Source organism: Glandiceps talaboti, chromosome 14, assembly GCF_964340395.1.
Source record: "Glandiceps talaboti chromosome 14, keGlaTala1.1, whole genome shotgun sequence".
Taxonomy (NCBI): Eukaryota; Metazoa; Hemichordata; class Enteropneusta; family Spengelidae; genus Glandiceps; species Glandiceps talaboti.
The window spans coordinates 4,984,473-5,010,949 of record NC_135562.1 but is presented as its reverse complement, the minus strand read 5'-3'; the positions used below and the strand labels follow the sequence as shown (position 1 = coordinate 5,010,949).

General features: G+C 33.6%; 1 protein-coding gene across 3 annotated transcripts in view; it reads right to left on the bottom strand.

Moving 5' to 3' along the window:
* LOC144445448 (protein LTV1 homolog) overlaps positions 1–26,477 on the bottom strand; it is a 59,632-nt gene that overhangs the window by 26,732 nt on the left and 6,423 nt on the right. For all 3 annotated transcript variants that reach the window (XM_078134997.1, XM_078134995.1, XM_078134996.1), the window contains exon 3: positions 961–1,116. In XM_078134997.1, coding sequence (XP_077991123.1) covers positions 961–1,116 — 156 coding nt within the window. The remainder of the gene's footprint in view (positions 1–960; positions 1,117–26,477) is intronic.

The following is a 26,477-nucleotide window of genomic DNA, read 5'->3' as shown; positions in this document are numbered from 1 at the left end:
GCCATTGAAACAGTGTCACAAAACACTGTCGTAGTTAGTGGTACTTAGCATGTATTTAGATTGTCAGTTATAAATTATTATTTGACAAATGACTTCACTGTACATGGGTAATAATTGCTAAGTAGTCACATTGTGAAATAGTCACTTCACTGTACGACAGAAAAAACCTCTACATCTTAAATACAAGTAGACGCTTGTAATATTCCAATTTCAACGTTTAAAACAAGAGATTAGGCAGCGAAAAAAACAAATCTCAATAACAAAATTTGTCTTAATCATTTTTCAATATGCACATTGTGGTTTAGAAACTGACGAAGTCTTTTCTGATAGCAACTTTTAACATAAGAGATTGGGTAGTGAAAAAAAAAACAGTTCAGAAAAAAAAAATTGTGTTAATTATTTTTCAATGTTGCTTTTACTATGCACAGATTAAATTAGAAATTGAGGAAGGCTTTAGGAAATAAAAATTGACATTAACTTGGGAACGTGCCAAATGCCATAACGTAAATTTGGTTCTATTGCACAAGGACATCAATGTACATGTAAAGATTACTGACAAATACGGAATAGTCAATAAATAACAAAACAGCATTATATTACCAGACTTTCATAATTTACTTTTTCAGTACTTTTTCACAAAAGGACAAGACAAATAGTTCAATTTTTATACTTAGGCCTTAGAACCCCCCCCCCCCCCTCCCCCAATGAGAGAGTGAGTGAGTGAGTGAGTGAGAGTGAATCACGACACTTCACGTTGGTACGTAACTGAAATACTGAAATGAAACTAAAACTGTAACCTTGATCCCACGGCAAAGTACAATGCAATATATATTGGTCATATGCATTTATCATGTATAAGTCAAAGGTCCAAATGATTGACAGAAATCAAAGCTTCCAAGGAAGTGAGGTCAAAGTTCAAAATAATTACTACAGTAAAAGTTCAAATTCCAATTACCCTACCTGATCAGTTGTTTGTGTAGATGGTTTTGGTGGAATTTTTGGTTTGTCAGATGGTATGAGTTCATTGTCTTGATTTGGTTCTTTTAAATGTTGCAAATAGTTGTAATCATCTTCAAAGTATACTCCATACTTCTTCTGTTCTTCTCTGCGTGAGTCCTGTAGAAAAAATATAACAGAATTTAAAGGCTTTATATAAAGTGAGATTTGTGTTCATCTTGTTTTCTATCTGTTGTAAGAAATGAAAAAGTAAGTGGTCATCTTTTCTATATAAAATTAAAGAACCCATAAAAATAAATACTTGTACTGTGACGAAAAAAAATGCCTGACCTTTGTTTTAGTGTCATACAGTTGCCATAGTTACATAAAATACTCTAACTGACCTTTGACCTGAAAGCTATGTGATGACAGTACACATGTACATATACAATGTTATATGAGACTTTTCAAGTCGCTGACTCAGCTATATCATACATTGTACATGTAGCTAGAAATATCATTGTCATCATAAATATTCCTCCTGGCTACTACAAACATTTTTGTGTTTTCTGTCAAACTTTAATCAAATCTGGAGAAAAAAAGAAATATCCTGACCCTTACGTGACATCTGCATATTCTTTATCAAAGTAATTTCAGTTGCTAAACCAAACAAATTCTTTGGAGTGTTTGATTACATATGGGTATTAACAAATTAGTCTCATCTCAAGAGAATAGGACTTTACACACCTTAATACATAGCAATATCTACACTTTAGGTCTCCTGGGATTTTACCTCATTTTGAGATTTTGTAATGTTGTAATTATTTTACCAAGAGTTCAAAGTGTATTTTAGCTCCACTTGAAATGAAAACGGCCTCAATGGTAGATTTGTAATAGTCTATACACTGGTTTAATCATTGCTACAAAACCACTTAGCTTTTTTTTGTGTCGACAGTAAGTCGATTGATTCCTCTAGAAGCACGGTTTCAATCTTTTTTTTTATAAGTCAAATGGAAAGAGTACTCTCAGCTGCTCCAGTGTGCTCAGAATGTAATTAAAATAAATTTCAATCTTACAAGAAAATCTTCAAGATTCAATTTGAAAGATGAAACTAAACTGTTAAAGGCCAGGGATTCAGTCCCAGGTTCTCATATCAGCGTTATCTTCATTCCGAGCCTGAAGTTGTTTTTCACAACTACATTGTAAATCTCAGTCTGAATTAGGCCTGTAGTGGCTTACATATAAATATATATAAATATAAACACAAATTTATAAAGCGCCTGATATCCATCAAAAGATGGCCAATGGCGCTCCAAGTTCACATGAATGCTATAAGTTTTGAGTTTGGCTTTGAAGATATCAACAGTAGGTGCGGTGCGAATGTCAAGGTGGAGATGATTCCATAATGTGGGAGATGAGTGTGAGAATGATCAGTCTCTCTACATGTATGTCTCACATCTGAGTTGTGAGAACATTGAAGAATACAGCCAGTTTACATTGTGATATGTGATTTTGCTTTGCTGTCGCACTCACCACTTGTGATACTCTCATCACCAACCTGTTCATTTAGCCACATCCTCAATGGCAGTTACCAGCATGCAGATATTTACATAATAATATGTAAATTATATCACTCCAGTACTCATCTCAAATGATGGTCCACTTACATAATAACTTCATTTGAATATGGTAAATTAGTAGGCTGATGTACATTACATGTATCACTCCTCATTGTGACCAATCAGTTTCACTGCATATTTTTAAACTAATCAGTTTGAGCGCATAATTTTCAAATCACAATAAATTAATGGCTGCATGCTGATTTTATTAAAAGTGGTTAGAGAAACAGAGAAGCCAAAACAGAGATCACAATGCAAACAAACTATGACGTACATGCATGACCTAAATTAGAATGGTTCGATATTAAAATCCAGCATTTATTATGTGCATTCACGACAACTATATAATTTATTATAGCTATAAAGTCACACTTCAGGATTATTTTAACATCTTATACTTTGACTACTTCAAATAAAATACTAATAAATGATTCTGTATGTTGAAATTTCATTCAAATATCAAAAGTCTTTCCTAACAGAAACACCATTTGATTCAAAAGTTGAAAATAGAATAAGTAATTCAGTACTAAACAAGCTTTCATCTTTGATTAGTATTACTACATGTTAACATTTCCCATTGATACCGCAAACTTTTCATAAGAAGCATTTATTCGTAGGAAAACCTTTATTTATAATTAAAACATATGTGATATTTATTTATTTATGTATTTTGAAATTTTCTTTTGTGTCCTATAGGCCAGAGGGCTGGATGTGGCTCTTTTGTTTGTAAATTTAGTTTAAGTATTGTATAATTTAAATAAGTCCACATAGGACACCTTAATAAATAATAACATAACACAATATAACATACAGGTAACACAACACAACACAACACAACACAACACAACACAACATAACATAACATAACATAACATAACTACAAAAACAGAGTGACTATAGCATTTCAATTATACCGCAAGATATTTTAAATAGCTGGCACAATGTTTACTGTTAACACAAGCAAAATATGAGAATGAATAGATTCTTAAGTTAAAATCAATGTGGACTTTGTGGCCAAAGTTCCTCGTATCCACTACCCAAAAAGTGCCAGCTATGTATAGATCTGCTCATAAACATTCTTAAAATTTGCAAATATTAAATCACTCCTGCTACAGCCAAGTTGTGTGTGAACTTCAAAATTTTTTAAATAACTTTGTATTTCTATAATGATATGCAACAAGGTTACAGAACTTTCTATCTATATTTAGAGTTCAATAAACTTTAATTTTATAATCTACTTCATCTTCTAATATAATAAATAATGCAATTCTAATTTCGTTATAATTGGGTCCCAAAGAGTTCAAAAACATACATTGAAATACCAACAAGTATATATCACATGACCAACCATGCCTATACTGTATCATCATCAGTTCCTCCTTGAAAGTGGCACTTTTTAATTAAACTGCAACACACATCTCAAGGTTCATATAAGTGTATATTATTGTGTGGAATTTTAGTTTCACACCATATGATATCACATTTGTATATTATAAAGAAAACTTTTATTTTTCATATCAGAAAAAGGGGGAGGGGACTTTCTCTTGCTAGCCCCAAACTCCATCCCCTCTCATCTCAAAAGGGGTGCACAATGGTGCAAAAATTCATCAACCTGCGATTACCACCACTGCTGTCTGTTTACATTCAAGAACTCAATCAGTCATTCATGCATGATTCATTAACTACCAAGGTAATCAAATTCTATACAGAGAACTCTTACTCCGAAGTTAGTGAAGTCTACCGAAAACCCTTACTCTGAAGTTAATGAACTCAATTTTATTAGCTCCCTCTCTCTCTCTATCTATAGGAAACTAATAAACTAAGCATTAGGGGTAATCTGAATTTTAGATGAGTAGCACCCCCTGTAATCAAAGCTGTAATAACCTGCAATGATCTCAATTGATCAAAAACTGTCAATAATTGGGTTCTCATATGTACACATATACATGTACATTGTATACATCTGTCTAATAGTAGTACCATCTTGGATTGTTCTTGATTGCTTCATCAGCATCTCAAGGAAAACTCATCACAGAGGTCTAATTTTCACAAACATCAATTTGGAATCTTCAGAAAATGGACGATAATACAACACTTGAGATTTACGGAAATTGCAATTTTTTGCTAAGTTTTCAAGATAATCATGGTAGGAAAGAATCTGAGAGTGAGAATGGAGAAATGAGGTGAAGTCACGTCATACTGTATTGCCTATGAAATATAGATGTGTTGTAATTGGTGATGGACCCTGGAAGGAAGCCTGGGGATTTCAACTATAATCCATGTAGACAAACATTATAGCACATACACATGTATATAAATACAAACACATACATGTACATGTATGTGTGGCTATGTCTATAGACAGGATCGAAGTGAAAGTGAATATATATATATATATATATATATATATATATATATATATATATATATATATATATATATATATATATATATATATATATATATATATATATATTTTACATATATATATAAGTTAATATATGTCATATCTTACACACTATCAAAACAGTTGCCTACTTTTTTCTGTTTTGAAAGAACTTTTTATTCAAAGTACAACATATATATCTCAATCCTAGCACTGTTTGATCTGTAAGGTATATATAGTAATACCAGAATAAGGTATGTCAAATGAGATATAAATCGATGTATCTTACATTAATGTTTTACATTTGTAAACCATGATATCATCTGTTACGTATAATTATTACCATGTCTAATGGAATCTGAATGATACTATTACGTACTTCATCACATTACATGGACCTTTTACAGTCTAATGGAATATCTAGGGTTGTTATCTTATAGCTACATCAACCTAGCATTAGATATAATATGTATCTCAACTTCTTTCAACCATTGTACAGATACACCCATATTATTCTACATGTATACATCCCTCCCCAACATTGACACAGACAGACACACATACAAAATGTATACATGTGCATATGCACTGCACCCCTCCTCACACCCTACGTTTGTATTCCTGAGGGATTTTATTATAGGTACACATACATGTACATGTAGATGAAATATTTACATATCTACTATATAACATATATTGCCCCCCCCCCCTCCCACACACACACACACACTCTTGAGAGATTTTTTTCTATTGTACAAGTTTCAGCAATAGTTTGACAACTTTATTATCAGTCTATTTTGTATACATTTGGTTTATTTATTATATGGTTACATTCTTAATTCCAGTTTCCAGACAAGTTAACATCTCTCACATGGCTTTCTATTCACAGTTGCTAATGCTATCATACAAAACATTGATTTCATTGGAAACAAAAACTCATTGACAGAATAAAGTAAACATAGAAACCCTTGAGAAAAGCTTTTATCTCAGAAAGACTCACTTTACCTACTTATTGCAAATATATATAACATTACTCAAGTTTCCTGTTACATATAAATGTATTTACGATGTCATCTCACATACAACACTTTGTTCATATCATCTCAGATATTATTTTATTAAGTCATGTGTTAACATCTTACATCGATAACCAAGATCTAGCTGACAGGTGAAATTACTTTCCATTTTTGATCACATCATTCTCAGACTAACACAGCTAATGAAACATATAGGAGACACATATGCTCTTCTGAAATTGACAGATGTTGACAAAAAGTTGTACATGTATAGATTTGAAATAAACGAGTGATTCTGATGTTTTGAAATTGATACAGGTAGATTTTGACTTGTACATGTAAAGTTAAAAAGTCAACTAAAAGATTTAGAATTTTGAAATTAATAGACTTTGACTACTAAAGCTATGAAATAAACAGCGATGTTTAGAAATTGATGGATTTTTTACAAGAAAATTTGCTATGAGGATAATGTTTTGTTTCACATTTTGTGAAAATTGTTGTAAAAAGAACACTTCCTAACAAAATCATAAATTGATAAAAATATAATGTGTTATGAGACAAAAGTTTTATTTGATGTATAATATAGTCATGATATAAACTACTCAAATCAAATCAAAACAATACTGAAATACAGAATTTCTATGGCCCACTTCAGATATAATAATTACAATATAATAATAATGTTGGTTTTTATATATAGCACTTTCCCACTTTGTGCTCAAAGCACTTTACAATTATTACCCCCTGGCATGGATCTATAGTGGCACAACAGCCCTTTATACTTCAACTACCTGGGGAGTATACAATCTACTGCAGCCTTTATAAGCAAATATGATTAAAGCATTCACATTGCAACCTCTATCCTACCAGGTCCCATATTATACAGCTTGGTTTACTGATGCACAATCATGGTTCAAATCTTGCCCAAGGACTTTAGCCATTCAGAAACAAATGGCACCAACGGGTCTCGAACCTGCAACCTGCAGCTTCTCAGTCAGCCACTCTAACCATTCAACTGTCATGACTCCACAACCTGCAGCTTACGGACATGAGTTTGTATTTGGAACAAAAATTTAATTCAATACAGTGGAAAAAGATAGTCGAACATAAGAATAGTCCTATGTGAATGACTTTTATGACTTTACTGATACGATTACACTTATTCCAGCACCTGGGACTGAAACCCTGGCCTTTAACTCATGAAAAGAACGAGTGAAGAATAGCAAAATTATAAAATAAGCAAACACAATAAAAAAAATTGATGAAATGTGAACATAAAGAGCACCACCTGTCACCACACAAAGCAAGGTGAATGGTCACTTTCAATAAGAATCACTATCACGTGAATCATAATTATACAGTATTAATAATGTAATATTTTATGTATGAATGAACACCAAGGACCTACCAGTAATAATTTAATAATATCAATAGCTGGTCTAACCTTGGCATAAATATAGGGGACAGATAGAATTATGATAAATTGGCTAATATATCAATAAATGAACAATAAGGTTGTCAAGAAAATGATTCTACATTTGTGATGTTAAAAGCTGGCCTGGCCTTGGCATAAATATGGAAGAGTCAGGGAAAGTAGAAATATGACAAATTAGCTAATACATCAATAATGAACAATACAATTATCAAGAATTTTTGAGGTTATAAGCTGACTTAGCCTTGGCATGAACAAGGTGAACACATGGAATTGTGACAAATTGGTTTTTACATGAATGATGACGACAACAGTTGTCACCAAAATTTATCCTACGTACATTTATAAAATTAACAGCTGGCCTACCCTTAACATGAATATAGTGGACAAGTAGAAATATGACAAATTAGTCTTAAGTGATGAGTGACCAACTTGAATAAATTTTGTTAACGAAATGATACCAAGTACATTTATAAAGTTAACAATTGGCCTGGCTTTAGTTAAGGAGGGCGGCGAATAGAAATTTGCCAAATTGGTCTTACATACATGGTGGAAACTTTAGTTCACAAGAAAATTGTCCTAATAAATTGAAAGAGTTATTACAAATGTAGCTAGCTTAGCAATGGCATAAACATGAAGGCTACAAATATGACAAATTGGTCTTACATCAACTGTTAACAAATTTAAAGTTGCCACAAAATAATTCTACATGTACACAGCCAATTTCCTGTAGTGAAGCAGTCTTGGGCGCAACAGTGCTGAAGTATAGCACTCCACGCCATGCTACGCTGCATTTATAAAGTTAATAGTTAAGCTGGCCTAGCTTTAATTAAGATGGACGTGTAGAAATACGATGAATTGGTCCTTACACAAATGGAATAGTGAAAAATTTGTTAACAAACTGATTCTGAGTAGTAGTGATGTACATTTTATAAAGTTGATAGGTGGCGTAACATACATGTAGACACAAATATTATGGACAAGCAGACATTAGGCAAATGGGCACTATGATGAATGGTAAACAACATGAATCAATTTGTCGACATAGACACGCAAGGTTGTGATGTAGAATGACCGGGGTATAAATTCCATATTTTTGTTCAACTTGGCTTGTGCATGGTATAATATGTGAACAGTGAAACTACTTCATAGTTATCAACAAAATCAATTTATATGTATATACATAATTTATTACTTTCAACAACTTGTCTAGCCAAAAAATTGGTCTTACATAAAAGGTGAAAACAATAGTTATGGATGAAAATGAATGTAAATTTACATAGTTTATTAAACTTAACAACTTGTCTAGCCTTGGCATAAAATTGGTCTTACATAAATGATGAAAATTTGAGTTATCAACAAAATGAATTCAAATACATAATTTATGAAATTCAATAACTGGCCTAGCCTTGGTATACATGTATATGTATTTGGAGGACATAGAGTGTATATTGAAGTAATCAATCAATACCATTTAGTGAAAAATTTAATGACTAATAATTCACATAATTTCATTGCCTATATTGTTTATGTTATTTCACTGAAATTTTCAGTTTACGATTTAATTAAAGCAATAATTTGATAAAATATGTATTAGTCCTTGAAATAAAAGCAGGTAGTCAATAGAACTAAGTCTGGTTTTCACCTGGAAGGAAGGATGCAAGTATTCCATCAGTTATATCACACAAAGGCCAAATTGTATGCATTCAAACAGAAAATAGAGGATTTATACCCTGGTTGTTCAACGTCATGACAACATGCACCTACTTGTACATAACTGGTTTTGCATTCAGAATCACCATTATTTTCTCCCTTTTTTTCTTAAAGTGATCATATGGATGAGGATTGAGTATTTATTTTGGATTTTTAATTTATAAAACAATTCACTCTTCTTTGACTTGTAGTGACAAAGCTCCTTAGGTCACTCATATTTCCTTGTCTGAATAAAGAAACGTATTGAGGGAAATGAATATATTATGTTTCAGCAATCTATTCTTGAAGGCCTTGTGAAAGAAATACAGAAACCTTATTTTACTTTTGCAGCTGATGTGAAATTTACTGGATATATCCATGTATACATTAACCTTGATTTAACTTCTGAGGATGATGTACATCATTCACCTACTATTGTACTATAAACAACTTGTTACATTTCAATTTCCAGGGGACTTTAATAAACCTATTCAGTATTTTCCTTCATTTAACAGATTACAGCAATATCCTTGAATAAAATACAACTACTCTCTAGGCAAGGTTGTCAAACTGTCACATACAAAGAATATCGTCATGTTCACAGACACTTTTCTTTTCATCGTCACTCAAATATAGACAGGTGATTTTCAAGAGTTAAAGGATTCATTTTTAGATTGACTTCCTCCTATGAGAAATTGATGTGTGTATATACTGCTATAACATCAAAAACAATTTTGGTGGTTTGCTTTCTGATATCTAGTAATTACAGCCAATATCTGCATCATTTTCCGACTTAAAATGGTAAGAAACCAACATCTCCGGAGTATGATAATTAGGTAAAATCTACCTGAGTTCGCTAGTCATTCAAGGGCAACGTGAAGCTATTACAAGGTTGCCACTGATTGGATAACATACATACACTTTATCACTCATCATCAATACAGCCAACAGATGTGTTTGTTTCCTTTGTTTTCTAACCAATCAGAATGCACCTTATAAAGTACTTCATGTTATCTAGTCATTCACAGATTTCCCCATCAAAACTACCGAGGTACTGAAATCTACAAAAGTTTTTGTTTTCAATTTTTCTATATTATTCTGTTTTATAATTATATAAAGAATTTCCAGTGTTTTTACTCTGAGAAGTAATTGGACAAAATTTACCTGGGAACTCGCTATTTTTTCCAGTCATTTCAGATTCCAAATCAAAACTCAGGGTATTTGAATCTATATAAATTTTTACCAGCAAGAGTTATGTAAATTCAATTTCAGATTACCTACCACAAAGTTCTTTAACTACATGTTTCAACATTAAATTTGATTATAATAATAATCTTTATTTATACTGGAGAGTTCTTTAAGCATATAAACACTTGCCTCCCAAGAAGTCCAGTGAGGGCCATCCCTCATGGGTTCAGTGTTAATGCAGGAGCAAACTGGAGTAACCTGGGGAAACCTGTGTTGTTCGGTAGAGTCAAACTGAACGACTCTCTTCTTACTTACAGTGTGGTAAATTTAATCGACCCCTGAATGGGGTTCGAACCCTGACCACAGTGAAGAGGCAAGTGGTTTAACCACTCGGCCACCGACAACCTAGTCTTGCTGCTAGACGTTCGGGCTTTCTTTCGATACTATAAGCGAACGAAGTTCGCAGTGAGGGCTTGCCCGAACAGTCTAGCTAATGTCATTTTCAGACCAGACATCCATTGAGATTAGTGGGTTGGGCCATGTATGCATATATATACTTTAATATATTCAATCTCTGCATGCAGGTGTTGACAAACACATTTATGTCATTACTATGTCTTATCAGTTTATGGTAATTGTGTTTGATGAGTGTGTAGACGTTGTCATTCACACATTTCAGTTAATGCATTGGGTTATTTTTACAAGCCCCTCCTTAAGATGAATATGCATGGAAAATCATAGACCCTACACCAACTTGTCTATGGGAAAATTAGCTATTGTCCTCTGTTTGTGCTTGTCGCTAATACGGTTCTCTGATTGGCAGTTATTTATATCCTGATGACATTTGCTAGACCTCGGATGTTCCATCCTCGATAGCGATGTTCGGGCGTGTGTCATATTCGAATGTCGGAAGAACATCCAAGGTCTAGCAGATAGACTACCGACAACCCAGATTCTTCTCTTACTTTTAAAATCTCACACATAGCAACTAAGTTGTCCTAAAATAACCTTGCCATACATTCAAATCTTCAGGTATTAGACAATCTTGCCAGGGTCATGTCAGTTCAATTTGTGTATCACTTGTAATAAAACTTCTTTAAAAACTAACAGTTTTCCACTTTCACTTCAGTTCTTTTCTTACTTATAAAATCTCACACACTGAGCACTAAACTGTCCTGAATTGACCGACACATGACATGTCTGATGCTCCACGTATTTTACAACCTAAGGTCCTTATCATACATGGTTCATGCTTTATTCAGTTTCCTATCAATTACCACACATTTCTTTCCCTAAAATTCACTTTCAATTCAGCATTTTCCTTGCACATAAAATCTCCCACACTTAGCACTTGATTGTCCTAAAAACAACCTGCTACACACCTGGAGATTCATAAAGGTATTGTGCATACACTCTTGCATTATTGCAAGGATCTGATGTTAATTCCATTCCAGATCACCTACCATAAACATTTCTTCAAGTTATATTTTTCCACTTTCACTTCAGTTCTTTTCTTGCATACAAAATCTCACACACTTAGCACTAAATTGTTCTCAGGCAACCTGTCACACACTTGAAGCTTCAGGTATTGCACAATCTTGCACGGTTCATGTCAATGCAATATCCGATCACCTGCTAAAAATGTCAATACAATAATTTTCCTCCTTTTCACACTCTTCCTTTGGGGCTTTCTTTCAATTTCCTGTCAAGTGACAGTTTTAAACATTTCTTTAGTTGAACGGAAACCAAGCTTTAAATCTAAATCTTTACCAGAATTTATTATCAACATTTTACCCCGAGGTTGGGTATTTATCATTTTCATTTGAGTATGAGCGCTGTTCAGGTTTATTAATCTCTTTTAAAGTATGTTCATTTCCTCTAAATTAATATTTTATTATGAATACATCTTGCAAATAGTTTATATCATTATTAATCATATATACCAGTCTTCTGAATACCTTATTATCTAGTGTACAATAAAGTACATATTTCAAAGAGTACTCATACGATATTAATATTTTATACATTACACAATAAAGTACATATTTTATATTGAGTACACATATGATATTATACTTTAAATATTTTATACATTACACAATAAAGTACATATTTTATATTGAGTACACATATGATATTATACTTTAAATATTTTATACATTACACAATAAAGTACATATTTTATATTGAGTACACATACATTATGATATTAATATTTTATACATTACACAATAAAGTACATATTTCATAATGCACACACATACGATGTCATATTTAAGTCAATATTTCATACATTGCACAATATATTTATTATAAGTGCATAATTTCTCATGAGTGAATATTTCATACATTACACAATTAAGTACATATTTCATGAGTACACACATGATGTCATACTTTAAGTTAATATTTTCTACTTTGCACAATACATTTATTATAAGTGTATAGTATTTCATAATCTGGATATTTTATACTTTGCACAATACATTTATTATAAGTGTATAGTATTTCATAATCTGGATATTTTATACTTTGCACAATACATTTATTATAAGAGCATAATTTTTCATAAGTGAATATTTTATACTTTGCACAATACATTGTATGTTTATTGGTAAAAGCAAATACTTCATTATGAATGCAAATATTTCATAATCTGCACAATATGTTTATTGTGAGTATACTGGTAATATTGCATAATCAGTTTATAAGTATAAACACAGCATTTTTGTTTAGCTTTCATCAGTATGCCCTCTAAGCCAATTTGACATGCCACTGACGCACACAATTTCTAGTGACGCACCAAAATTTGGTGTTCCCCTATCTCTTACTATGTGGTGACCAGTGTGCCCTCTAAGCCAATTTGATGTGCCACTGACGCACACAATTTCTCGTGATGCACCAAAATTTGGTGTTCTCCTATCGCTTACTAAACGGTAATTCACAAAAAAATGCCAGTTGTTATCATACTGATCCACAACAACAAAATTTGGCTATCATTAGAGAGCACACTGGTTTTCATACATTACGTTCACTCCTTCCAAGCATTTTCTAAAAAATTTCACCAACTGTATATCTGTTGACGACATAATTATATGAACATTGCACATATGAATTTTATTCTGTTTGTACCATCCCAAATAGAAAACACTTCAAAATTCTAATAGTTTTTCTCCATCTACAGTATGTGATTATAAAACCTACATGTACAATGTAATATACATGTAAAGTCTAAAAATAACTTTAATTTTAATGTGTTAGCTACATCTGTACACATGTCACAATTAATATATATATATCATGTTTAAGAATCAACTATGCGTTGACAGGAATGTCTCTAGAAATAGTGACAGAAATATCATACCAGCGTGACACAAAATTGTTATAAGTACATCAACTATTTTAACCATTTTAGCATGTGAGTTATATTTATGTAAAGTTTAAAAGGGATATGCGTTAGTCTGGATGAGTGGAGGTGTAAATCATAACGATACTATATATGAACTAGACAAGATATACATTGTACTGTGTACCTTCATGAACTTTCATGTTTGTACTAAAGGTTATTTATAAGTGGGTTTTGGTGATTACCATTGCAGCATACAACTTTATGGGTCTTGGTGATTACTTTTGCTAAATATAGGGAGCAGTTTGCAATTTTATGGTCATTGGTGGTTCGACTTTTGTTTAAAGGGACACAGTCTAACTTTATGATCTTTGGTGGTTACTTTTGAATTACAATCTGTATTGTTGCTTGAGTAAAAAGCTACATGTAATAAACTCAACTTTTGTTTAAAGGGGCACAGTCTGTATTTTCTCTAGAGTAAAAAGTTAATAAACTCAGTTTGTGCCCCTTTAAAGTATCAACATGTATAGTGTACAAGATACAGGAAAACTTTATTATCTCACGTAGAGAAATTACGGTGAAGTGGATCCATACATTAAACACATATCAAAATAAAGATACAATAAATACAAAATAAAATGTACACACTGTTTATGTCTTTAAAATGAAATATGATCTTTGACCTCTGTAGGTCAGATAAAATGATAAAAACAAAGCAGTGCAGAGCAGATAATGTATGTACATTGACTTCAATCTGATGAAAGTAGTGCGCATCAGTTACAGACAGTGTAACTTTTAACTTTAAGCCATAAATACTTGTCTAGACATAAATACCTTATATCTAATAAATCTGACATACATCCTACCAATGTTGTGTAATTTATGTATCAATGTACATATCAATAAACACAACTTGGCTAGATATCAAAGTTCCATTGGAGTTGATTTACGTGTGATCTATTAAATCATTGTTTTTGTGAGGTGTGGTACAATGTTTATGTTAGCCTAGAATCCAGGCAATGGGGATTTTGAATTTTGATTTTCGGGGTGGGGGCTGGGGTGGGGGTGGGGTGTAATGAATTGAAATCCCCCATCCACATAGATTCCAGGTTATGTTACATTACACACTGACACTGCTGAGTACAACTCAAGAGGAGCTTTCTGAGTATAGCTGACTTTGGGCTAATGTCATGTCTGGCTGCTGACAAAGTGATAGATGTGTATTTGATTTGATATACATGTGATCTATTAAATCATTATTTTTGTTAAGGGTGGTACAATGTTATACAAAGTATATCTATAGAGTGATCACTGCCTTGGTTATAGCTACATTGTACATGTACGATGGGCTAACTATTAGCATCAGGCTGCTGACACGTACATACATGTACAATATATTGGAGTTGAATAACATGATCTATATAAATCTATATAAATCACAGTTTTTGTGAGGTGTGATACATTATAGACTTAACGATTACATAGCTTTAGATTGTTGTTTGTTCGTACTATCAAGCCAGTACAGGTACAGTGAGTCAGATAGCCACTGGGAGTGGTAGAGGATGCAATATGGCCCACAGACTTGACTATTGTAAATATTGTTTGTACCGTCAAACCATGTATCTACTCTGGGCTTGGTACACTCATATTTAACTCATGTACAATAATGTCTAGCTTTGAAATTATCTTCATTTTGCAGCATTTTTGTAAATTTAAGGATGTAGGTAAAAAAAATCCAAAGTAATTTTAATACTGAAGTTCTCCATATTTGAAAGCCATAGGATTTATTTTTCTGCAGATTCAACAAAAATATTAGCATAGTCTAGAATCAAAGAATAATAATGGTACATCACAGACAATAACATAAAGGGACTTGTGGTGGATGGACTCCTTAAGGTAAAGGAATGGAAGTATATCAGTCAATCAATCAATCAATCAATAAAATTAAGAATTTGTACAGTGCCAAAATCCAACACGACGTAAATCTGTGCAAGTTTCCAGATTTCCTCTCCCCTCAACCCCTTCTCTCAACCCCCTCCCCTTCTTGACCCCCAATATACTTTATGTGCTTATGCAGTATATTGAAAATGTTGCTGAGTTATAGTAATGATTTCCAAAGATTAAACAAGCTCTATTTTTGGTTTTCTTGTTTCCGTTGTTGCACCTGCTTCCCATGTGCAGGAATTAATCACAATAAAACAACTCATTACCTTTCACATACTGCCTATAATAGTATATCTTGATATATTTCCAATAATTGCACTACGAAAACACTTACATAATTACAAATTCCTGTTTTCAAGAAATCAAATTCCAATATCTGAACACAAAAAATATATTCCATATGTATTCATGAGTTTCCTACGTTTGTGTTTGGGTGAAATGCCGACACTGGGAAAGCTATTTTCAACTAATTTAATTTTAATTTAAGTTGACTTGGCACCAGTCAGCCTGGGTCCAGGCCTTCAATATCTAGACATATGTACGTGTACAATTTTAAATTGATATGTTATCATCATGCAGAATCTAAATCACTGAGTCTGCATCCTTACATTACGGGGACTGAGATGTTTGGTTTTAATATCAAACAATTACATTATAACATGAGTTGTTACTGTTATATTGTATTGTATTTTATTATGTCTTTTTCAAAAATAATGAAAAATATTTTCTTAACATTTTTCTTTGGTGTAAATTTTACATTGATATATCTTTACCATGTATCAATAACACAAGTTAGCACATATGAGCTAATGTAATGTGTCTTTGACATGTTACAAAATGTAGCACCCTTACACATACAAACTTACGTGTGTATGGGCTATGATGTCGTTTGGTTAACATCAAACACATACATCATTTGTTACTGGTACTATATTGCATTTTATTGTATCATTACTTTTCAAAATAAAGAAAAATATTTTCTTAACCTTTTTCTATGATGGTGTAAATTTTAAATTTATGCATCTTTACCATGTATTAATAACACAAATTAGTGCTCTTACACGTACGGGCTGTGACGTCGTTTGGCTTACATCAAACAGTTACATTATATTCATTTGTTACTGGTACCATATTGCATTTTATTGTACATTACTTTTTCAAAATAAAGAAAAATATTTTCTTAACATTTTTCTTTGATGGTGTAAATTTTAGATCGATATATCTTTATCATTTAAGTCAGCACTTCTACACATATGGATTGTCACTGTATCTAACCATACATGTACACATACACGTCTATTGTCTAAAAGTGACAGCATTGCTGACCAAGCATTGTTGCTGGTACTATATTTTTCTTTCTGTATATTTTATTTCTTATTAATGGTGTATTTAATATTTGTTGCTGGTATTTTATTGCAATTCCGATGCAAAGGTAAAGTTCTATTTTCATTTTTTTCTGCTGTTTTTGACAGACTGTATTAAGATATGTCATGTTATTCAGCCCTATCTGGCTTCTCAACCATGTGAGTGGTAACTGTTAGTGTGGTTGAATGTTGTATCTTACAGTTACTTTTTTGAATATTTGACTAAAAATTATAAATGCCATAATTCATATGACAGCCTTCCATAGAATAATTCTTACTATCTCTTTGTAAATACCAATAAGTAAACATATAGTCACGACCATAACTTCAAAACGTGAAAACATTTTGTTATAATAAAATCATACTATCGTTTTTTTTTAGAGTGAGTCTGAAGAAGGAGAACACAGGTGGAAGGGTATACTGGTGGTACACTTAGTGTTTGTAAACAATTGAACTACATTTGCAAACTATTATGGACAAGTTATTGTTTGTCAACAATGCTACTTAATCAAACATAGCCAGTACCATATCGTATTGTAAACAAATTAAAATTCATATTATGAATATGACTAGCATTGCCATGGTAACAGACCATCATAATCAAATTGATATCTATCAACAATGTGACTTTAATATACCATTGTCATGGTAACAGATCAATATCAAAGACTCAGTATTTATCAACATGACTTATACCACTGCCATGGCAACAAATCAATATAAACAAGTTGGAAGTAATCAATACATTAATAAGCATTGCCTTGGTAATAGCTATATCAATTTCACCTATACAACCTGTCAATGATAAAACACATCTACATCACGTACACAGTACCAATACCTAGATAACACAATCTATATATACCTGGATGATATACAAACAACATCGTCAGGTGAATGACTTTCCGGTCTGCTTGACAGTCAAGGACAGATATCAAGTGATTAAGTCAATTTACATATGAACTTTTCACATTTGTCCTTACAAAGAAAGTTTACTGTGTTATAACATTCCACATTTTTGTGTTCGTGACAACATCAAAAGGAAAGAAAGAATACATTAGTATTAATCTCAATGTTTTGACAGTATATACATATGAAGGTAATTGAGAGTCACTTGCAATTGAAAAGAACCAGTAACACTTTCTATTTAATTAAAGCTTACGGTAGGCCAAAAAACATTTATCTGGTTCTGGTCAGGGTAAACTTTCTAAAGTGGTTCGACGACGCGAATTTTTTTTTTTCCTAATTTTTTTTTTTTTTTTGCAAATTAGTAAATACACATTTTTTTGACACTTTATATACTCTGTTCTGTCATATTTATCTCTTGAAAAACTTCCTTTTTCTTCGAAGCAGTTTAGGCTTTGTATTTAAGCAGTCTTGTAGGGTAGATTTCAGCTGCTTGTTCTCCTGATATCAGGAATAAATAAGGAACGGGAAAGCAAAAATTATCAGGAAAAAAAAGGATCAACGCGAGGGTATTCAGGGCACGCGCGTGCTGACCAGAACCAGATATATTTTGGGGGGGGCCTTATATGAGTTTCTACCATGGCTCTGACAATTCCTGTGAAGTGAGAGAAAACTATGACGGACAATCTGACCAATTCCAAATTTTCCTTCCATAACTGCAACACTATTTATATACTTGTACTTCACAAGTGTTCGTGTACAATGTATATGTGTGTTGTGTACTGCTGGCATTTAAAACACAGTATCTGTGTTGGCTTAATTTTCTGATCAGAATCAAAAGTTGTAAATTTTTATGATCAGTTTTCCCTTGTTTTAAATTCAGACTGAGTGTTATTTACACCTTATCTGAAAATACCGACACAATTTTTACAGATTATAAGATTATCCCGGATTTTCAGTTTAATGCAAGAAGTTATCGTAAATCTCCAGGAACGGAAAATATGGATATCCTGGGATATCCTAAACTTTTAAACACATAAAATCGAACTTTTAGGCAATCTATTTAAAATCACACATTCATACATGTAAATGATACAACGGGTTACAAATGGCAAAATATGAACACGCTGCAATGTCCAATTATTTGAAACAAAATACTTGCACTTATACAATTTAAACAATGTAACAAACATGTATATGATACATACATAGACAAATTGTAAAACTATCACATATCATGTGTACTTTATACATTTAGTAGTTGGACTCTACATGTGGTTACATGACATGCATACTTATGTGCCTGTAAACCTCCCAGGGACTTTGTCACTCTTAAAATGTTTTACATCCTAGATTATAAACACCTTATGAGTCATAGAGTGAGAATAAAAGATATCTTGTGGAGATCAGCACTAGAAGATTGAAACATACCAGGTGTATATACATATACAGAATGTACATGTACATACCTAGGCTATAGCCCAAAGACTTTTCTTGGTGCCAAGGCCATGTGGTGTGGAGAGGTTCTTGAGATTAGTAATACAAAGACAAGTCTGTGAGCTAATGTACATGTACTAGTGAATCCATCACAATAGACTATTAAGAATGTAAGAGTAATACATTTATAGATAGTATTAAATACAGTTTATAAAATTAGTAAAATCACTGACGAATAATATTATCATATATATATATATATATATATATATATATATATATATATATATATATATATATATATATATAATGTATATATATATATATATATATATGTATGTATATATATATATATATAAATATATATATATATATATATATATATATATATATATATATATATATATACACATGTATATATATGTACATATACAAATGTATACATATACATGTATAAATACATATATAGATTATACATACATTTGAACTATTTTCTCACAATACAATTTTGTTTTTTCAAACTACTGATAATCTACCATACATTTTGTTTCCTGTATAGCTATATACATGTACCTAGCCTGTATAATTCTCCAATTATATATTGATTTATGAGGGCAGACTTTGGTCAAGGTTAAAACACATGTCACTACACACAGACTGGTGATTGTGTGGTTATGCCGAGATTAAGTGCTCTATAAATTTTCATATTATTGTTATTATCATACCAGTGTTACCATGGTAATAGTGTGGCCATTCTAGTGTTTCCACGGCAATAATATAGCCAAACCAATATGACTATGGCAATACTTAGACTAGATCATTGTTACTATGGCAATAGATGTGGCTATACCATGGTTATGTTTCTATGGAAACAACACATTCAACTGTGTATTTCTCGTCGTCATCATCATCATCACCACCACCACCACCACCACCATCATCATCATCATCATCATTATTATCGTTGTCATCATCATCATCATCATCATCATCATCATCATCATCATCGCTGTCGTCATCATCATTGCCGTTGCTGTTGTCATCATCGTCATTAATTATATTTCGAAGATCAAATTCACAAAAATTAAAGTACATGTAACTTCAAATAAATCAACCTAGAAATTCATCATTTTCGTTGGTTTTACTGTTTTAGAATCAAACAATCATGATCACTCACGTTCCAAATTACTGAATTTTACAATCAGGGTAAGCTTAGTAAACTAAAAATTGTTTCTTCTAATTTCACACAACTTGCAAAAACCGTGTTGTCGTCCTTGGTAAAACTACATGTAGTAAATGAAAGCGGAATAACAAGTACAGATGAAGCAGCAGTCACCGATTTCAAAGGATTGATTGCTTGCAGTCAAGCATAAAATTGGTTTGAAGGCAAATGTTTACATTGATCAATTAATTAAATAGATCATTATATATACTTAATGTCTATACTCCCTATATCATACATGTGATTTATTACAGTGACTGTATCTCTCCAAATAATTGATTTATTTTTGAAATATCCAATCCTGTAACTTTAGATTTCTACACACAATTTATACAATTCATTCACCTTTTGCATTTTGTACATGTATATACTTAGATGCAGAATATGTACATTGTTGCACACCAAAGCTGGCATTTCTTCTACACCACTGCAAAATACCTCTTGAACATACGTTTTGGACGGTGCCGTAAAAGAGGCTGTGCTTTACGACGATAAATGTGACTAGATACATGTATGGGAAATCTACATTGTATACAAGATTTTTTTTAAATCCCTCCTCCAGTGTACAGATCGTCAAATTTTACTACAAGTTTGCAATATTTCATACAATTCTGACATGACGCCATGCTTTCCATGTGACTCCAGACATTCCCCACATATACAATGTACAAGAATCTATGCTATTTTTCTTCATGTCTTTTAATGTAATTTCCCTCATGACCATAAAACAGCCCTGACATACATTGCAAATTCACACTTTTTTCCCACAAGATGTCCTCATACAACCCTGCAGTTAATACACTGTTATCATTAGGACCAACTCTGCTGATAACAATGTTATGTTTGTATACCTTGAGATATAAAAACAGAGAAAACCTTGAATCTAAGGGATGAATCTTTTCAATATGTTTAATGGTGCAAGTAAATGATCAGGTCAAGGTTGATGACAAATTTATCATCTCAGACGGTACAGTAAATTGTTCACCTGCAATGATTTAAGTTCAAGTTCATGACTACAAAAGTCCAGGGTTATAGCCCTGGCAAAGACTTGACATAAGCTGGTATGTTCAATATCTGATGAGCCTGTATGTCGAGCCTGTATGTCAAGTCAGATAGCCAAGTCTCTGGGCTATACTGTCAAGCCAGTGTGTCGTCAGATAGCCAAGTCTCTGGGCTATACTGTCAAGCCAATATGTCGTCAGATAGCCAAGTCTCCGGGCTATACTGTCAAGCCAGTATGTCGTCAGATACAATGTAGCCAAGTCTCTAGGCTATACTGTCAAGACAGTACGTCAAGTCAGATAGCCAAGTCTCTGGGCTATACTGTCAAGTCAGTACGTCAAGTCAGATAGCCACGTCTCTGGGCTATACTGTCAAGCCAATATGTCGTCAGATAGCCAAGTCTCCGGGCTATACTGTCAAGCCAGTATGTCGTCAGATACAATGTAGCCAAGTCTCTAGGCTATACTGTCAAGACAGTACGTCAAGTCAGATAGCCAAGTCTCTGGGCTATACTGTCAAGTCAGTACGTCAAGTCAGATAGCCACGTCTCTAGGCTATACTGTCAAGACAGTACGTCAAGTCAGATAGCCAAGTCTCTGGGCTATACTGTCAAGCCAGTATGTCAAGTCAGATAGCCAAGTCTCTAGGCTATACTGTCAAGACAGTACGTCAAGTCAAATAGCCAAGTCTCTGGGCTATACTGTCAAGCCAGTATGTTGAGTCAGATAGCCAAGTCTCTGGGCTATACTGTCAAGCCAGTATGTCAAGTCAGATAGCCAAGTCTCTGGGCTATACTGTCAAACCAGCATGTCAAGTCAGATAGCCAAGTCTCTGGGCTATACTGTCAAGACGGTATGTCGTCAGATAGCCAAGTCTCTAGGCTATACTGTCAAGTCAGATAGCCAAGTCTCTGGGCTATACTGTCAAGACAGTAGGTCTTCAGATAGCCAAATCTCTGGGCTTTACTGTCAAGCCAGTCAAGTCAGATAGCCATGTCTCTGGGCTATACTGTCAAGACAGTAGGTCTTCAGATAGTCAAATCTCTGGGCTTTACTGTCAAGCCAGTCAAGTCTGATAGCCATGTCTCTGGGCTATACTGTCAAGACAGTAGGTCTTCAGATAGTCAAATCTCTGGGCTTTACTGTCAAGCCAGTCAAGTCTGATAGCCATGTCTCTGGGCTATACTGTCAAGCCAGTATGTTGAGTCAGATAGCCAAGTCTCTGGGCTATACTGTCAAGACAGTATGTCAAGTCAGATAGCCAAGTCTCTGAGCTATACTGTCAAGACGGTATGTCGTCAGATAGCCAAGTCTCTAGGCTATACTGTCAAGTCAGATAGCCAAGTCTCTGGGCTATACTGTCAAGACAGTAGGTCTTCAGATAGTCAAATCTCTGGGCTTTACTGTCAAGCCAGTCAAGTCTGATAGCCATGTCTCTGGGCTATACTGTCAAGACAGTAGGTCTTCAGATAGTCAAATCTCTGGGCTTTACTGTCAAGCCAGTCAAGTCTGATAGCCATGTCTCTGGGCTATACTGTCAAGCCAGTATGTCAAGTCAGATAGCCAAGTCTCTAGGCTATACTGTCAAGCCAGTATGTCAAGTCAGATAGCCAAGTCTCTGGGCTATACTGTCAAACCAGCATGTCAAGTCAGATAGCCAAGTCTCTGGGCTATACTGTCAAGACGGTATGTCGTCAGATAGCCAAGTCTCTAGGCTATACTGTCAAGTCAGATAGCCAAGTCTCTGGGCTATACTGTCAAGACAGTAGGTCTTCAGATAGCCAAATCTCTGGGCTTTACTGTCAAGCCAGTCAAGTCAGATAGCCATGTCTCTGGGCTATACTGTCAAGACAGTAGGTCTTCAGATAGTCAAATCTCTGGGCTTTACTGTCAAGCCAGTCAAGTCTGATAGCCATGTCTCTGGGCTATACTGTCAAGACAGTAGGTCTTCAGATAGTCAAATCTCTGGGCTTTACTGTCAAGCCAGTCAAGTCTGATAGCCATGTCTCTGGGCTATACTGTCAAGCCAGTCAAGTCTGATAGCCAAGTCTCTGGGATTTACTGTCAAGCCAGTCTGTTGAGTCAGATAGCCAAGTCTCTAGGCTCTAGGCTCTAGCCAAGTCTCTATACTGTCAAGCCGGTACAGTACATGTATGTTGAGTCAGATAGCCAAGTCTCTGGGCTATACTGTCAAGTCAGATAGCCAAGTCTCTGAGCTATACTGTCAAGTCAGATAGCAAAGTCTCTGGGCTATACTGTCAAGTCAGATAGCAAAGTCTCTGGGCTATACTGTCAAGTCAGATAGCCAAGTCTCTAGGCTCTAGGCTCTAGCCAAGTCTCTATACTGTCAAGCCGGTACAGTACATGTATGTTGAGTCAGATAGCCAAGTCTCTGGGCTATACTGTCAAGTCAGATAGCCAAGTCTCTGAGCTATACTGTCAAGTCAGATAGCCAAGTCTCTGGGCTATACTGTCAAGTCAGATAGCCAAGTCTCTGAGCTATACTGTCAAGTCAGATAGCAAAGTCTCTGGGCTGTACTGTCAAGTCAGATAGCAAAGTCTCTGGGCTATACTGTCAAGTCAGATAGCCAAGTCTCTGAGCTACACTGCATAGCAGCCAATGTGTTGACGAGTCAGATACAATTGTATATAGCCTACTGATTTGCTATATCAAGGAGGGATTCTATGACAAGGTTGTTGAACTTTTGTGTTTATAGTCACTCTCCTGTTATAATACTGCATATTATTGTGGGATACAATCATATACATGTACATGTAATGTGCGGCCTTCATCATTTACATACTAAGCAGTGTAGAATGAATCAATTCCAGCTTTGTTTTGGTATCATGTTACATCAAGACCAATATGTTACATGTACATGGAGGTTGTTGGCATTATACAGAACAAAACCCTGTACCATGACACAGGAAGTCTAGACTTACAGTTTGTTCAAATGATGACACTACAATCCATCTGCTATTTAAAAAAATGGTGAAAAACAATGTTACATCTGGGTTATTGTCCAATATCATTATCACAACAAAATCTGTTACTTAGTTCTGAACAGGAAGTCAGGGGTTCTTTAAGTTCATCAAATTGTGTTTAAACTAAAAGTCCTCATGCTATAGAAAATGGTGAAAAAACAATATTTTACATCTAGGTTATTGGCCGATATGCCATTATCATACCAAAAACTTCCGACAGGAAGTCTATTTTTCTTTATATTGTTTGTTAAAAGTACATTGTTATAAAAGATGGAGGAGAAATACATGTAATATAGTACGATATATTAGCATATTGAAGCGTCCACATTGTAAACTCACATCAAGGTGGAGTTTTACAAAGGAGATATGTCTTTAGTTTCTCAATTTCCAGCTAAAAGTTCATTCTCTGATATTGCAGGGAGAGAGACTTGTTACAGGTTGTTGGCATGCAAGTCATTACCCTAGAACTGTAACTTTGTTCTAACAGGAAGTCTGTTTTTTTTTAAGTTTGTCAGACTGCTACTCTAGCTATTCCATTTGTAGGTAATGGAGCTGAAGCAATACGTGACAAGTTGTTCACAAACAAGGACACCGCAGCAACATTATGCTGGTCACTTTTATAGTTTATACAGGATGCTTTTATTTTCTTGTCATATTGCCAACCAAAAATTCAACTGATGCATCATGATAGAAATGAAACAATTATGGTACAATATGGCATGCAAGGACATTACCCTTACAAATACAGTAACCTTTTACAGGAAGTCTGTTTTTAGTTTGATAAATTGGCAGCTAAGACTAAAAGTGCATTTGCTATGAAAGACTAAAAAGAAACAATATGTGACATGTCATTGGCATAAAGTATTGATCAAATACAGCTAAGTTTTTAATATACAGGAACTTTGTCTTTATTTTGTTAAATGCCAGAGAAAACTAAAAGTTCATTTACTATGTGAAAATAATCAATATGTTAACACTTTTTAGCATATACCCTGGCATATACAAAGACATATTAAGTTAGGATAGGGCATTGTTCCCTTACAAGTCAGTGTTTGCCTGAATATGACTCATACTAATCTCTTTGCAAGTCAGATCATTTAAGTATTCTCATTGCTAGTACTCAAGTCACATACCTGCATAAACACTTATTCAATGCTGAAATTCATGTTTACATAGCAAGAAGCTTAAAAGCTAACTTCAAAAGCATTATTTAAGTCGGAAATCACAGGCAAATGTCAGCAAAGCCTAACAAAGTAACAAAGTTGGTATGACAGTGTGATCTTCCAATTGTAAAGATAACGCAACCTATATCATATACCCTATAGGGTGTGTTTGTTCCTATATATCCTAGTATTTGTACTCTCTTTGTGAATAAAACGTATTAAAGAGCTTAAAAGATCACAACAAGTGCACATCAACGGCATCTTGAATAGATCACCATGCACTGTATACTTCACAAATAGTGAACATTAAAAGGTTCAATTGTTCACACATAATCATGTGTTCTGTAGATGGAATGCTTTCAAAATGCCGCAATTCAACTCATGTTTACAAAAAGACGTACCAGTAGACTTGGGTACCAACCATCAAAACTAGTTCACTTATTGATATTTTTGTGTAAGGTTTCCTAACGGTACTATTTTCAATAACTTAATCATAAATTCATATTTTTTCTATGACTAATATTAAGTAATAATGATCAGAATAATGTAAATTGTAAGATTTTCACACGTTTGAAATACAAGTAACTATTAAAAGGCACCAAAATATTTTTTTTAGACCAGAACAGATACATGTATGTCTCTGTAAATATTTATGTCAGCTCTGCTATATATATATACATTTGTATTATTAAACTGGAAGATCCTGTGTTGATTTGCTTATGTAACCACACTTAGTCACCCCAATGGGGTCACATTAGCAACAATGAGAGGTAACATAGAAGTACACACACTTGATATCCCTTGCATGTCATTCAAGGTCAATCATGTCACAGAACTAAG